We start from the raw sequence: 12541 nt of genomic DNA, 5'->3' as shown, positions 1-12541 counted from the left end.
CCCCGGAAACACTAACGAGAAATTTCAGGGATGGAGAATCTGATGCAGCTAGTGTTCAAAATACAACTTCACATCCTAAAATTATAACTTAAATTCAAGTGTATAAGGTCAACAGTGATCAGATCACTCCATTTTTTTTTTTTTAAAGGCTAGTCAAGTGAAGTAATGGGAGTGGAGAGGGAACAAAGAATCTTGGGCCGGCCCGTGGCTCACTCGGGAGAGTGTGGTGCTGATAACACCAAGGCCACGGGTTCGGATCCTAGATAGGGATGGCCGGTTCGCTCACTGGCTGAGCATGGTGCTGACAGCACCAAGCCAAGGGTTAAGATCCGATCAATTAGTGGTAAACACCACTGAACTCAGATCAACCTTCATCAATTCTTGAGAGAATCTGCAGCTATAACACATCATATTGCTATAAAGCTACAAAGTTTTAGAAGGATAAGGGGATGTAGGGAATTTCAAATACAATATACAGTTTGTTCAAGAAAACCCACCTCTTGGGGCTGGCCAGTTAGCTCAGTTGGTTAGACATGGTGCTGGTAACACCAAGGTCCAAGGTTTGTACCCTGTAACAGCCAGCCACTGAAAAACAAAAAAACCCCCATTTTTGGGCACTGTGAAATGGGCCCTTGCCTAGGTAAATGGATGAAACTCTTCCCTTTTCTTAGATTTAAGGCTAGACAAATTCCTTGAACGTACTGCATAGAAATGTTTTATTACCCCAACATCCCAAATGTCCCCCAACACACACACATGAGAATCTAATCTTAAATTTTAGTTATCTTCCTAAAATAAATGATCTAATTAGAAGCTTTTCACAAAAATTTAGACCAGTGTAAATAACAAACATTTATTGGTGTCACTTATGGTAGAAAAATGTTCCTACACCAGATGCACATGACCCAATTGTTAAATAGAACATTTCCAAGGTGAACACACCCTAATCCAGCTTTTTAAACCCAGATTTTAAGATAGCCAATTCTTCCTCTCCCCCCACCCCAAAGACATGTGAGCAACTGCTAATGAAAAGCAGTAAACAGCCACTTGGGCTATAGCATTTTCAACTCCACTCTGAGGTGAAGATTCCAATTACATTTGAGACTTAAGTTCTCTCAATTTTCTCCTAACAAAAGTTCCTGAGTCCAGTATTTACATTATTACAGCACTAGCAGATCAGTGTCTACAACTCATCTTTTTCTGCTGTATCATCTTCACCAGTTGGGGGAGGGCCTGCACTTCCATAGAGTTTGCTGATAATTGGCTGAACAATTTCTTCTAGTTCCTTCTTTTTAGCTTTGAAGTCTTCAATGTCAGCATCTTGGTGGCTTTCCAGCCATTCAATCTTTTCCTCTACAGCTTTTTCCATAGTTTCCTTATCTTCAGAGGAAAGTTTACCTCCTAGCTTTTCTTTATCTCCAATCTGGTTCTTCAGAGAGTAGGCATAGCTTTCTAACTCATTTCTAGTGTCAATGCGCTCCTTGAGCTTTTTGTCTTCCTCAGCAAACTTCTCAGCATCATTAACCATCCTTTCAATTTCTTCAGGTGTCAGGCGGTTTTGGTCATTGGTAATTGTGATCTTATTTTTGTTCCCTGTACCCTTGTCTTCAGCTGTCACTCGAAGAATGCCATTCACATCTATCTCGAAGGTGACTTCAATCTGTGGGACCCCACGGGGAGCAGGAGGGATTCCAGTCAGATCAAATGTACCCAGAAGGTGATTGTCTTTTGTCAGGGGTCGTTCACCTGGAAGTTACACAGAGAAAAACTTGTTAGTTGTTCCTGACAAGAATTAGTACATCTTGACCTCTACATTTCAGTCTGTTGGAACCTATAGTGGCAAGGGCACTTTATCAAGCTAAAAGTAACTCAGTAATGGTTAGGAGGAGCAGCAACTAGGACTAACAGTAAGTTAAGTTACAACTAACTCTTAACTGAATTTCTTCTACTTCAAAGCATTGTGAACCCCTTTCTTTTTCTTGCACTCTAGGAGCCAACTCAGAAGTTATTTGTAATGGGAAAGAATGCTAAATAACTAAGTAAGTGCTGACTATGAAACTCAACACTAATTAAGGACCCCCTATCTGAAAATAGCCATTCTTTCCCCAGCCATTTCAAAAGGGTATATATTAAACAAGAAATTATATTTAACCATGATATTAACAAACATAAGTGATTACCTTCATAGACCTTGATTGTAACAGTTGGTTGATTATCAGAAGCTGTAGAAAAGATTTGAGACTTCTTGGTGGGCACCACAGTGTTCCTTGGAATCAGTTTGGTCATGACACCTCCCACAGTTTCAATACCAAGTGTAAGGGGGCATACATCAAGCAGTACCAGATCACCTGCAAAAGGTAAGCTAATCAAGTTAAATTCTAATTCAGGTTCTCCCCACAAACTGTTTAACTTCTCTGTCTTGCCATCTGTTTAGGTTCTAAGCATAAACATTTTAGAGGCAGAGAATTAATCACAGTTGCTAAGAATCTTGAGACTGCCCCAGGCTTCTCTTCCCTGTACTCTTTACTAACTGTGACCTTGTTGCTCATATTCTATTGTTTTTTCAAAGCAACAGCTAACTATAGTCTTCCCATCAAGGTACTGAAGCATTGTGGAAGATGCTGTGACAATAACATACCTGTATCTTGATCACCAGAGAGTACACCAGCCTGGACAGCAGCACCATATGCTACAGCCTCATCTGGGTTAATGCCACGGGATGGCTCCTTGCCATTGAAAAACTCTTTTACCAGTTGTTGAATCTTTGGAATTCGAGTAGAGCCACCAACAAGAACAATTTCATCAATATCAGACTTCTTCAAATCTGAATCCTCCAACACTTTCTGGACAGGCTTCATGGTAGACCGGAACAGATCCTAGAATAAGTAAAAGACATGGTTACTGTGATGCCTGTTATATCTACATACACTGTCCTAAATTCAGAGAGTCTAACTAGATCTCATTAGCAAAGCAAAAAGCAAGGAAATACCATGTTTAGCTCTTCAAATTTGGCCCGAGTCAGAGTCTCAGAAAAGTCTTCTCCTTCATAGAAGGACTCAATTTCAATTCTTGCTTGATGTTGAGAAGACAGGGCCCGTTTGGCCTTTTCTACCTCACGCCGGAGTTTCTGCACAGCTCTGTTGTCTTTCCTAACATCTTTGCCAGTCTTCTTTTTGTACAGCTTGATGAAGTGTTCCATAACACGCTGGTCAAAGTCTTCTCCACCCAGATGAGTATCTCCATTAGTGGCCACGACTTCGAAGACGCCATTGTCAATGGTGAGAAGAGATACATCAAAGGTTCCACCACCCAAGTCGAACACCAGGATGTTCTTCTCCCCCTCCCTCTTATCCAGGCCATAAGCAATAGCAGCTGCTGTACTGTTAGAAGGATGTAAAAGGAAAAAAGCTTAGTCAAGTTCACATTTCCCCTATTTGGCAAACATACCATATCCCTGAATTTTACACTTACGGCTCATTGATGATCCTCATGACATTCAGTCCAGCAATAGTTCCAGCATCTTTGGTTGCTTGACGCTGGGCATCATTGAAATAGGCTGGTACAGTAACAACTGCATGGGTAACCTAAAAGGATAGCAAAAGTTAGTTAAGTGTATTTTGTCACATGGTTTAACCCTTATTTAAATCATGGTCAAACCATCACTTTAGTTCTAGTTCAGATTATCAGTAAGACGAATATATGTAATTTTATACTCATGGAATTGCAAGCATTAAGTGCTAGACAACACATGAAAAGTATCTAGTATTTTGTTTGGCCCATAGTAAAGCAATAAATAATTAAACCTGACAAACATGGATGTCATTCAGATTCAAATTTTTAAAACCATAAAGGCATCTATACATAACAGTCAACGAAGAAGGCCAATAACTTAAAAAATGCATTGTTTTAGAAATATTTACCTTCTTTCCCAAATAAGCCTCAGCAGTTTCTTTCATTTTAGTGAGAACCATGGCAGAAATTTCTTCAGGTGCAAATGTCTTTGTTTGCCCACCTCCAATATCAACCTGAATGTATGGTTTAGTTTTCTTTTCAACCACCTATTTTAAAACATGATAATTTTCAGACACAGAAGCAATGACATTTCAAACTTTAAAAAGACCCACTTCCTCACTCATAGTTTGGTTTTCTTTGGTCCCTAAGAGCTGAACATTGACAAATACTTAGGTAATGTAAGTGTCTTACAAAGACAAATCTCTTCAGTTTTAAACAGTCTTTTAATCCCAAACTACCGTGCACAGAGTATTTGTTTGCAACACACTGAAATTATTAAACAATTATACACATCAAATCTACATCCTTTTTCTTGTTATCCTAACACTGACTTCCGGCGACTTCTTAACTGTAAATACTCCCACCACCCCTACACCTCTATCCTGATGACAAAACCCCAGGACCTTGAAAGGCAGGAACTTGATGTCCTGCTGCACAGATGGGTCGTTCCAGGTGCGGCCGATGAGCCGCTTGGCGTCGAAGACTGTGTTCTCGGGGTTGGAGGTGAGCTGGTTCTTGGCCGCGTCGCCTATCAGACGCTCCCCTTCAGGGGTGAAGGCCACATAAGACGGCGTGATGCGGTTGCCCTGGTCGTTGGCGATGATTTCCACGCGGCCGTTCTTGAACACCCCGACGCTGGCGGAAAAACCCAACGGAAGGAATCGGCACCAAGCCCCGCACCAGGAGGCCACGCCCCATGCCCCCCTCCACTAATCCCCTTACCAGGAGTAGGTGGTCCCCAGGTCGATGCCCACCACCGTGCCCACGTCCTCCTTCTTGTCCTCCTCCTCGGCACGCGCCGCGCCGAGCAGCAGCAACACCGCGGCCACCAGGGAGAGCTTCATCTCGGCGGCCAGGCGGTCAGCGGGCGGGCAGACGTCGCGGGCAATCCAGACACAGGCCTCGGCACGGGAGCGAAGGAGGTCACCGGCCTGAGGACAACGGGGCCTGGAGACGAGAGGAGCCGCCTGTTAACACGGCGAAAAGCAGGTCTGGAAAGGCAGGCCGCGGCGCTTATCTCCGCCACTCGCAAATCCCCCAGACAGTCGGTCTGTTCTGTCTCGGCAGGCGTCGACCGCGCTGTCGCCGACTCGGCTTATATACCCTCCCCCCAGCCCCGTCGTGGAGGCCGCCGATTGGTGGAGGCGCTGCTTGTTGGAGGTAGCTGATTGGCCCAGGCCACCAAGCTGGCCGCCGCCGATTCGAAGAAGCCTCCTCCGCAACTAACGTCACCGCTACGCCCTCCTGGCGAACTCATTGGCGGCTGGTGAGTCCCAACTGTCACCAATGGGAGGTAACATCCGCTCCGTGTGCTGGCCCCATTGGCTCAGCAGCTGCCCGTCCCTCGTGTGACCGCTCACCCCGAGGCCGTTTCCGCCGGTAATCGCTCAGGTCCCGCCTCCATACGAGGCCCTGGTCGGCCGGAGCCGGTCGGGCGCGCCTGGTCCCCCGGGGCGGTGGGACCTGCGTTCGTCGCTTCCGTACCGCCGATCCTCTCCTCCTGCCGAAGCGGGAAGCGGCTATTCCTCCTCCTGGGTTTCCTCCCGCCCTAAGCAGACAGGTCTCATGATGCTGTGATCACCTCGGAACACCTTTCTCTGCCCTCACAGCCACTACCGGTATCCGCGCCTTGAGGCCGTTGTTTGTTCACTGGCCCGCAGCCTCGAGCTGGGGGCCTGGTCTGGGCTCTGTCCGGGTGCTAATCATGGCTCCCAGCCAATTCTGTTTCCTCTGCACCCCTGCCTGATTATCTCTGTCTGTAGCAGGCCTCTCCCCATTGCCCTGCCCCACGGTAAGTCACAGGACAGGCCTAGCTAAAGTAATTGCCTCCTACCGGAGTCCCCTCCCTACTGTGGCAGCCCTCTCCTGAAGGGTTTACTGATGCCAACACTCCCCCCCTGGAATGTATCGTTTTTCTAGATTGCCACTGCTAACCTTCCTTTCCCCTGCCCATCGTTCCCTTTGAGGCTTAGGTTATCATTCACAAGGCCTTCTTCATCCTTTATTCTTGATACCTTTCTGTCTTCACTCCTGGAAAAGTTCTAAAGTGCTAAACGCATTTAATAGACAAAAGTCGTCTTGATAATGCCACACTCTTGTATAATGTTGCAAAAAATAATAGAGGCTACCTTATACCTAGGGCAGCACTGTTCCATGTGCTTTTCATGGGCATTCAGTCCTTGTACTTGGTAGTCATTTCCCATTTTCCAGATGAGAACACTGAGACCAAAAAAGATTAAATAACTAGACAGGTCACAGGGCTGGTGAGTGATGGAGTTAGGATTGATGACCATGTCGACTTCACTCCATAGTCAATGCTCTTAACCCTTTTTTAAAAATTCATTCATTGCACAAATGTTTTTGGTGGACCTTATATAGACAGGCCAAAGCCCTGATAGAAGATATTTTGAGATGCTTACAGAAAATACTTAAGGACATTATCATAGTCAGGAATTGATGATGCCAGTATGTTTTTCCACTAAATGTATTCTTGAGGTTCATGGGTATATGAAGGTACTTCAAAAAATTCGTGAATTATAGAATTATATATATTATTATATAATTATATAATATTCGTGAAAAATAGAATTGAGAAATAATACCAATCTTACCATGAATTTTTGAAGTAACCTCATTTTGTGTCCAAGTCACACTGAAACATAATACACACTGTTCACTAAGATGTTGATCCTGTGAGTCAATACTCAAGAATTTTCCCTTCTCCTTTGGTGCTCTTCAAAGGCTGTATAGGTGACCCAGAGGTGACTCCATTCTTACAATAGAGGTTGCATCATGCATCTCTTTCAACAGGGCTTGTAAGACTGCTGAAACATGGACCATTCTTGGGGTTACATCAGTCCAGTATCAAGACAGAAATCACCATTCTGCCACATTACAGCTTCATGCCATTTCAAGCAAACTTCCTGAATATATTGCCATCCATTTCCATTAAAAAGCAAATCTCTCAATTTCAGCCTCACCCTTGATTGATAGAGTAATCTTTGGCAACTATCCTTTTTGTAAAATTTAGAAAAGTGATTCCAAAGGGAATTGAGTATACTGGTAGTTGTAGTATCTTTTTAAAACCAAGTATATTTATGTATTATATATTATAGTGCAGTATATTCCAATGCATGATCATTTATGGATTGAATAGGAAAATGCATAGTCAAACCAGTGTGCTGAATGTTAGATACCAATAATAGTATCAGGGCCAAGTTATCCATACTTAAGTGCTAGACACTATCACTATGCTAAACATTTTATGTGCATCATTTCTTTTAATCCTTATGAAAGCTTTTTTTTCAACCCTTATTTTAGAGTTAAGGAATCTAAAGCAGCAAGAGGTAGAGAAACTTGCCCAGGAGATTGCACTGCTGAGAAAATGTGGAACGAGGATTTGAGCCTTGGCAGTTTGATTTTTAAACTCTGTAGTCTAGGTTGTCATCTTGAGCTGCGGGTTTAATAGGATTTATATTTTGTTCTAGGATATAGAGTGCTTATACATTTTGATAATATTTTGATAGTAGGTGATAGGGAAATGTAGATTTTTATCAAGTAACTTAAACCAGCTTATTTCACTTCTGCTCCTGTGGGTAAGAAAATAGATTTGTTTTCCATCAGATCTCAGAAAGCTAAACAGAGGTAGGACAGATTAGGATTGGATGCATTTATCTCCTAAGTCTTCCTTTCTGAAAAAGAAAAATAATTGAAAGGCACAGAGCAAGAAGGAAAAGGAAAGCACCTATGTAATTTACGAGCTGAATGTTTAGATCCTGATAACAGAATTTTTCACATGGGTTATTAAAGAGAACATTCAACTAGGAGTTTGGGCACATGACGTTGTTGAAAAAAAAACACCACCTCAGAGCCTCAGTTTCTTCACTTACTGAATGTCAGGGATTTCTGTCCTGCCTGTTTTACTAGGTTGTTTCAAGGATCAAATGAGATATTCTATGTGAAAGTTGTAAGTTTGAAAGGTGTAGAATAGTGATGATGCTATTACTAAACATAGAAATATACTATGAGAAGAAATACTAGAAGCTCTTCAAATAAACCACCTCTTGAGAATCAATTTTCAAGATTTCTTTCACTGGGAAATAAAGTTTGTTGATTACTTTGAATTTGACAATGTTTTTTGGAAATGCTTTTAAAAGTGGTACATCTAGTTATTATTGTCTTATATTGATCATATAGATGTCTTTTTATCAAGGGACTGGGAATAATTAACTAACTCAACCTTCATTGAACAACTCAGGAATAAAACAAAAGTGTCAAACTAACCTGAGCCAGAAGCAATAGTAGGCACAAACTATGTAGTCTATTTTTTTGTACTTCTGAGAGTACAATGTACTGTGCAATAAATTCCTTTTTTGTCTTCACTTTTATAAGTAAATTTCATGGGCCGGCCTGGGGCTCACTTGGGAGAGTGTGGTGCTGATAACACCAAGGCCAGGGGTTCAGATACCTATATAGGGATGGCCGGTTAGCTCACTTGGGAGAGTGTGGTGCTGATAACACTAAGTCAAGGGCTAAGATCCCCTTACCAGTCATCTTTTTTTTTTCTTAAAGTAAATTTTATAATTAGTAGAGAACCTTTCCCTTTCTTTCCTACATGTACATGAAAAAGTAACAAATAGTATATTTCCTGTTCGTCACATATATATTTTTTTGCAGAAGGCATTTAGGAGGGCACGCTGTATTCCAATAATGTGAAAGTGAGGAACTACTATAGGGTTTGAAAGCACAAAAACTATTTGAATTCCAATTCTGTCACTTACTAGCTGTGTGACTTAGGGCAAGTCAATCTCTCTGAGGCTTTGTTTACTAGTCTGTAAAATGGATATAATTCTGCCTCACAAGACTGTTATTATGATTAAATGAGGTAATACATGCTTAACAGCACTTGATTTTATATATGAAATGCTAGTTTTTATTCTTCCTTCTGTCTTAAATTTTCCATTGAAGTAAAACTGCCAACTATAAAGAGCTACTTCTACAGAATTTGAGTGATGATATACATCTTAAATTTATACATTTTTAAAATAAGAAATATATGTACATGGTATAAAATTCAAAGGGTACAAAAATATTCAATGAAAATAAATCTACCTGCTTTCTAGTCCTCAGTCCTGTTCCCCTACACTGGTAACCACTTTCTTGTGTAGCCTTCTAGAAATGTTTTATTTATATATAATGTGTGTGAGTGTATATCCCTATTTTAAAAGCAGTGATAGAACATGCTACATATGAGGGTACTTAAAAAATTTCATGGAAAAATAGAATTAAAAGATAATACAAATCTTTCCACGAATGTTTTGAAATACCCTCATACATGGTTTTGTTCCCTTGCTCAATGAACTATATTTCTTGGAGATTGTCACAAATTATTACCCAGAGAGCTGCCTTTTTAAAAATATTATGTCAATAGTATCTACCCTTAAAATTGAATGTCTACTATGTGCTGGATGTTTTAAATATTTTAAACCTTTTTATTATAATGTGACTACCTAAAAGTATATAAAATATAAATGTACAGTTTAATGAATAATCATAAAGTGAATCTCTAGGTATTCAATATCTGGGTCAAGAAATATAATGTTTTCAGCACCCCAGAAGTCATCATTTTTTTCCTCTGGCTAATCATAATCCTTCGTAAGAAACTTTTCTTCTGGGCCGGCCTGTGGCTCACTCGAGAGAGTGTGGTGCTGATAACACCAAGGCCACAGGTTCGGATCCCATATAGGGATGGCCGGTTAGCTCACTGGGTGAGCATGGTGCTGACAACACCAAGTCAAGGGTTAAGATCCCTTTACTGGTCATCTTTTAGAAAAAAAAAAAAAAACTTTTCTTCATTGTTATAATCTTTAGAATTTTACCATTAGATATACTTCCTCTAACATCATGGTTTAGTTTTGTATGTTTTTTAACTTCATGTAAATGGAATTGTAGAGTATATATTCTTTTTGTGTCTGGCTTCTTTAAACATTAAGACATTAATTTTCTAAGTTTCTTTCATTCATCATTAAGACGTTCTTTTGTCATTAATGTCATTAACTGAATTCTTTTGTGTCTGGCTTTCACTGAGCATTAAATTTTATCTTTATGGTTACATGTAGCTCTAATTCATTCATTTTTATTTCTGTATTGTATTCCAACATATAAATATATCACAATTTGTGTTGTATTTAAATTGTAGCTATTTATGGACAATGCTGCTATGAACATTCTTGTACATGTTGGTGCACATATGCATGAATTTCCCTAGAGTATATGAGCCTAGAATTTATGAATTAGAATTTATGGACCAAAAGATTTAAATAGCTTCAACTTTAGTAAGTTATGGCAAACTGTTCTCCAAAATAACTGAACAAATGTACACTCTCACCAGACATCAGTGAGGCTTCCAGGTGCTTTACATCATTTTCAGCACTTGACACAAACTTTATTTTACAATCTGGTGGATGTGTACTAGAATCTCATTGTGGTTTTAATTTTCTTTCATTTTTACAAATGAGATTGTGCACTTTTTCATTTTTTAAATTTTTGGCAGCTGGCCAGTACAGGAATCTGAACCCATGATCTTGGTGTTATCAGCCCTTTTCATATTTTTATTGGTCACTTGCTTTCTTTCTGAAGTTGCCTATTTTTCTATTGACTTTCTTATTTTGTAGTTAGTTATTTATATTCCAGATATTGGTCATTTTTCAGTTATATGTGTTGCAAATTTCTTTTCCCACAGTTATTTATATTCCAGATATTGGTCATTTTTCAGTTATATGTGTTGCAAATTTCTTTTCCCACTCTGTGGCGTGTGTGTTTTTATTCCCTTACTGGTGTTTTTTAAAAACTTTTTATTTTGAAATCATTACAGACTCATAGACAGTTGCAAAAACAGTGCAGAGTCCCATGTCCCTTTCACCAAGCTTCCTCCAATGATGATATATAGCAGAAAAATGAGGAAATTCATATGCTGCATATAGTTCTATACTTTATCTCACATATAGATGTGTGTAATCATCACCAAAATCAACATACAGAACTTAATGCTGTTTTTTGATGAACAGATATTTTGACAAGCAGAAAACATCAATTTTTTGCTTTATGATTGTGCTTTTTAAAGTCATATTTAATAAATTTTACCCTACCCTGACATCAAGATGATATTCTTTTATTATCTAGAAACTTAATTTTTTTAACTGTCTCTTTTAAATCCATAATTTACCTGGAATTGATTTTGTATATATGTGAGTTGTATATAGTGAGTCAATTTTTTTTCCCACACAGCCAATTGTCCCAGCACCATTTTTCATATTAGTATAATTGTTAACCTTTGTCTTAATTACTATAGCTTTATTTACTTAATTTTTTCTAAGGATGACTGGTAAGGGGATCTTAACCCTTGACGTGGTGTTCTCAGCACCACTCTCTCCCAAGTGAGCCACAGGCCGGCCCTTAATTTCTATAGCTTTATGATGTTCCTTTTTTTTTTTTTTTTTTGGTGGCTGGCAGGTATGGGGATCGGAACCCTTGACTTTGAGCTTTATGATAAGTATTGATTTTCAATAGAACAAGTCCTTCCACATTGCTCACCTTCAGAAATGTCTCTGGCTATTCTTGGTGCTTCGTATTTCTATATAAATTTTAGAACCAGCTTGTTGAGTTCAAAAAACCTGTTATATATTGTTAAGTTAAAAAAAAAAGCAGGTTACTCAACAGTATGATAATATTATACCACTTATTTATTTATTTTTTCTGGTGGCTGGCCAGTATGGGGACCCAAACCCTTGACCTTGGTGTTACAAGGCTGAGCTCTAACCAACTGAGCTAACTGGCCAGCCCTATACCATGTATTTTTAAAATAAGCTTTACAGTCTTAAATTTCTATTTAATTTCTTTGTTTTAGTATTTTTAAAAACTTTGAGTTTTGTTAACAGAAACAATTTCCATTTTGTTTTTTTTTTTTTTTTTTTTTTTTTTTTCTTTTTCGTGACCGGCACTCAGCCAGTGAGTGTACCGGCCATTCCGATATAGGATCCGAACCCGCGGCCCCTGGGAGCGTTGCCGCGCTCCCAGCGCAGCACCCTCCCGAGTGCGCCACAGGCTCGGCCCACAATTTCCATTTTGAAATGACAAAATGCTATAGCAGTATGATGAAATATTATGCAGCCATTAAAACTGTTGATTTCTATGTTTTTCAAAAAATAAGTTCAAGGCCGAGCCCGTGGCACACTCGGGAGAGTGCGGCGCTGGGAACGCGGCGACGCTCCCGCCGCGGGTTCGGATCCTATATAGGGATCGCCAGTGCACTCACTGGCTGAGTCCCGGTCGCGAAAAAGACAAAATAAATAAATAAATAAGTTCAGTATGTTACTTTTTTTATCTACATCCTTTTATTTAAAAATAAAAAATCTCTGTCTATCAGAAACTTACCAAGCTTGAAAAACTTTAGAAAGAACTTAAGGCTAGCCAGTTAGCTCAATTGGAGCATAGCTGTAACACCAAGGTCAAGGATTTGGATCCCTGTACA

The 12541-nt window shown here is 39.9% G+C and overlaps 1 protein-coding gene across 1 annotated transcript; it reads right to left on the bottom strand.

The window, feature by feature from the left end:
* Positions 1-839: 839 nt before the first annotated feature.
* HSPA5 (heat shock protein family A (Hsp70) member 5) lies at positions 840-5096 on the bottom strand. Its single transcript, XM_063082149.1, has 8 exons — positions 4735-5096; positions 4416-4647; positions 3921-4058; positions 3472-3584; positions 2990-3380; positions 2639-2876; positions 2181-2348; positions 840-1746 (listed from the first exon to the last, which is right to left on the bottom strand). The coding sequence occupies exons 1-8, from the start codon at positions 4854-4856 to the stop codon at positions 1184-1186; spliced, it is 1965 nt and encodes a 654-aa protein (XP_062938219.1). The 5' UTR covers positions 4857-5096; the 3' UTR covers positions 840-1183.
* Between the last annotated feature and the right edge of the window lie 7445 nt (positions 5097-12541).

Source organism: Cynocephalus volans, chromosome 17 (genome assembly GCF_027409185.1).
Source record: "Cynocephalus volans isolate mCynVol1 chromosome 17, mCynVol1.pri, whole genome shotgun sequence".
In the NCBI taxonomy this organism is placed as follows: Eukaryota; Metazoa; Chordata; class Mammalia; order Dermoptera; family Cynocephalidae; genus Cynocephalus; species Cynocephalus volans.
This window is presented reverse-complemented; position numbering and strand designations above follow the sequence as displayed.

What these genes read in the sequence shown, in the direction of transcription:
- HSPA5 (XM_063082149.1), bottom strand. Translation starts at nt 4,856, where the DNA reads ATGAAGCTCTCCCTGGTGGCCGCGGTGTTGCTGCTGCTCGGCGCGGCG. An exon ending in CTGGGGACCACCTACTCCTG is followed by an intron (nt 4,648 to 4,734) that starts GTAAGGGGATTA and finishes TTTTTCCGCCAG; the next exon opens with CGTCGGGGTGTTCAAGAACG. An exon ending in TCAAGTTCCTGCCTTTCAAG is followed by an intron (nt 4,059 to 4,415) that starts GTCCTGGGGTTT and finishes GTTTTAAAATAG; the next exon opens with GTGGTTGAAAAGAAAACTAA.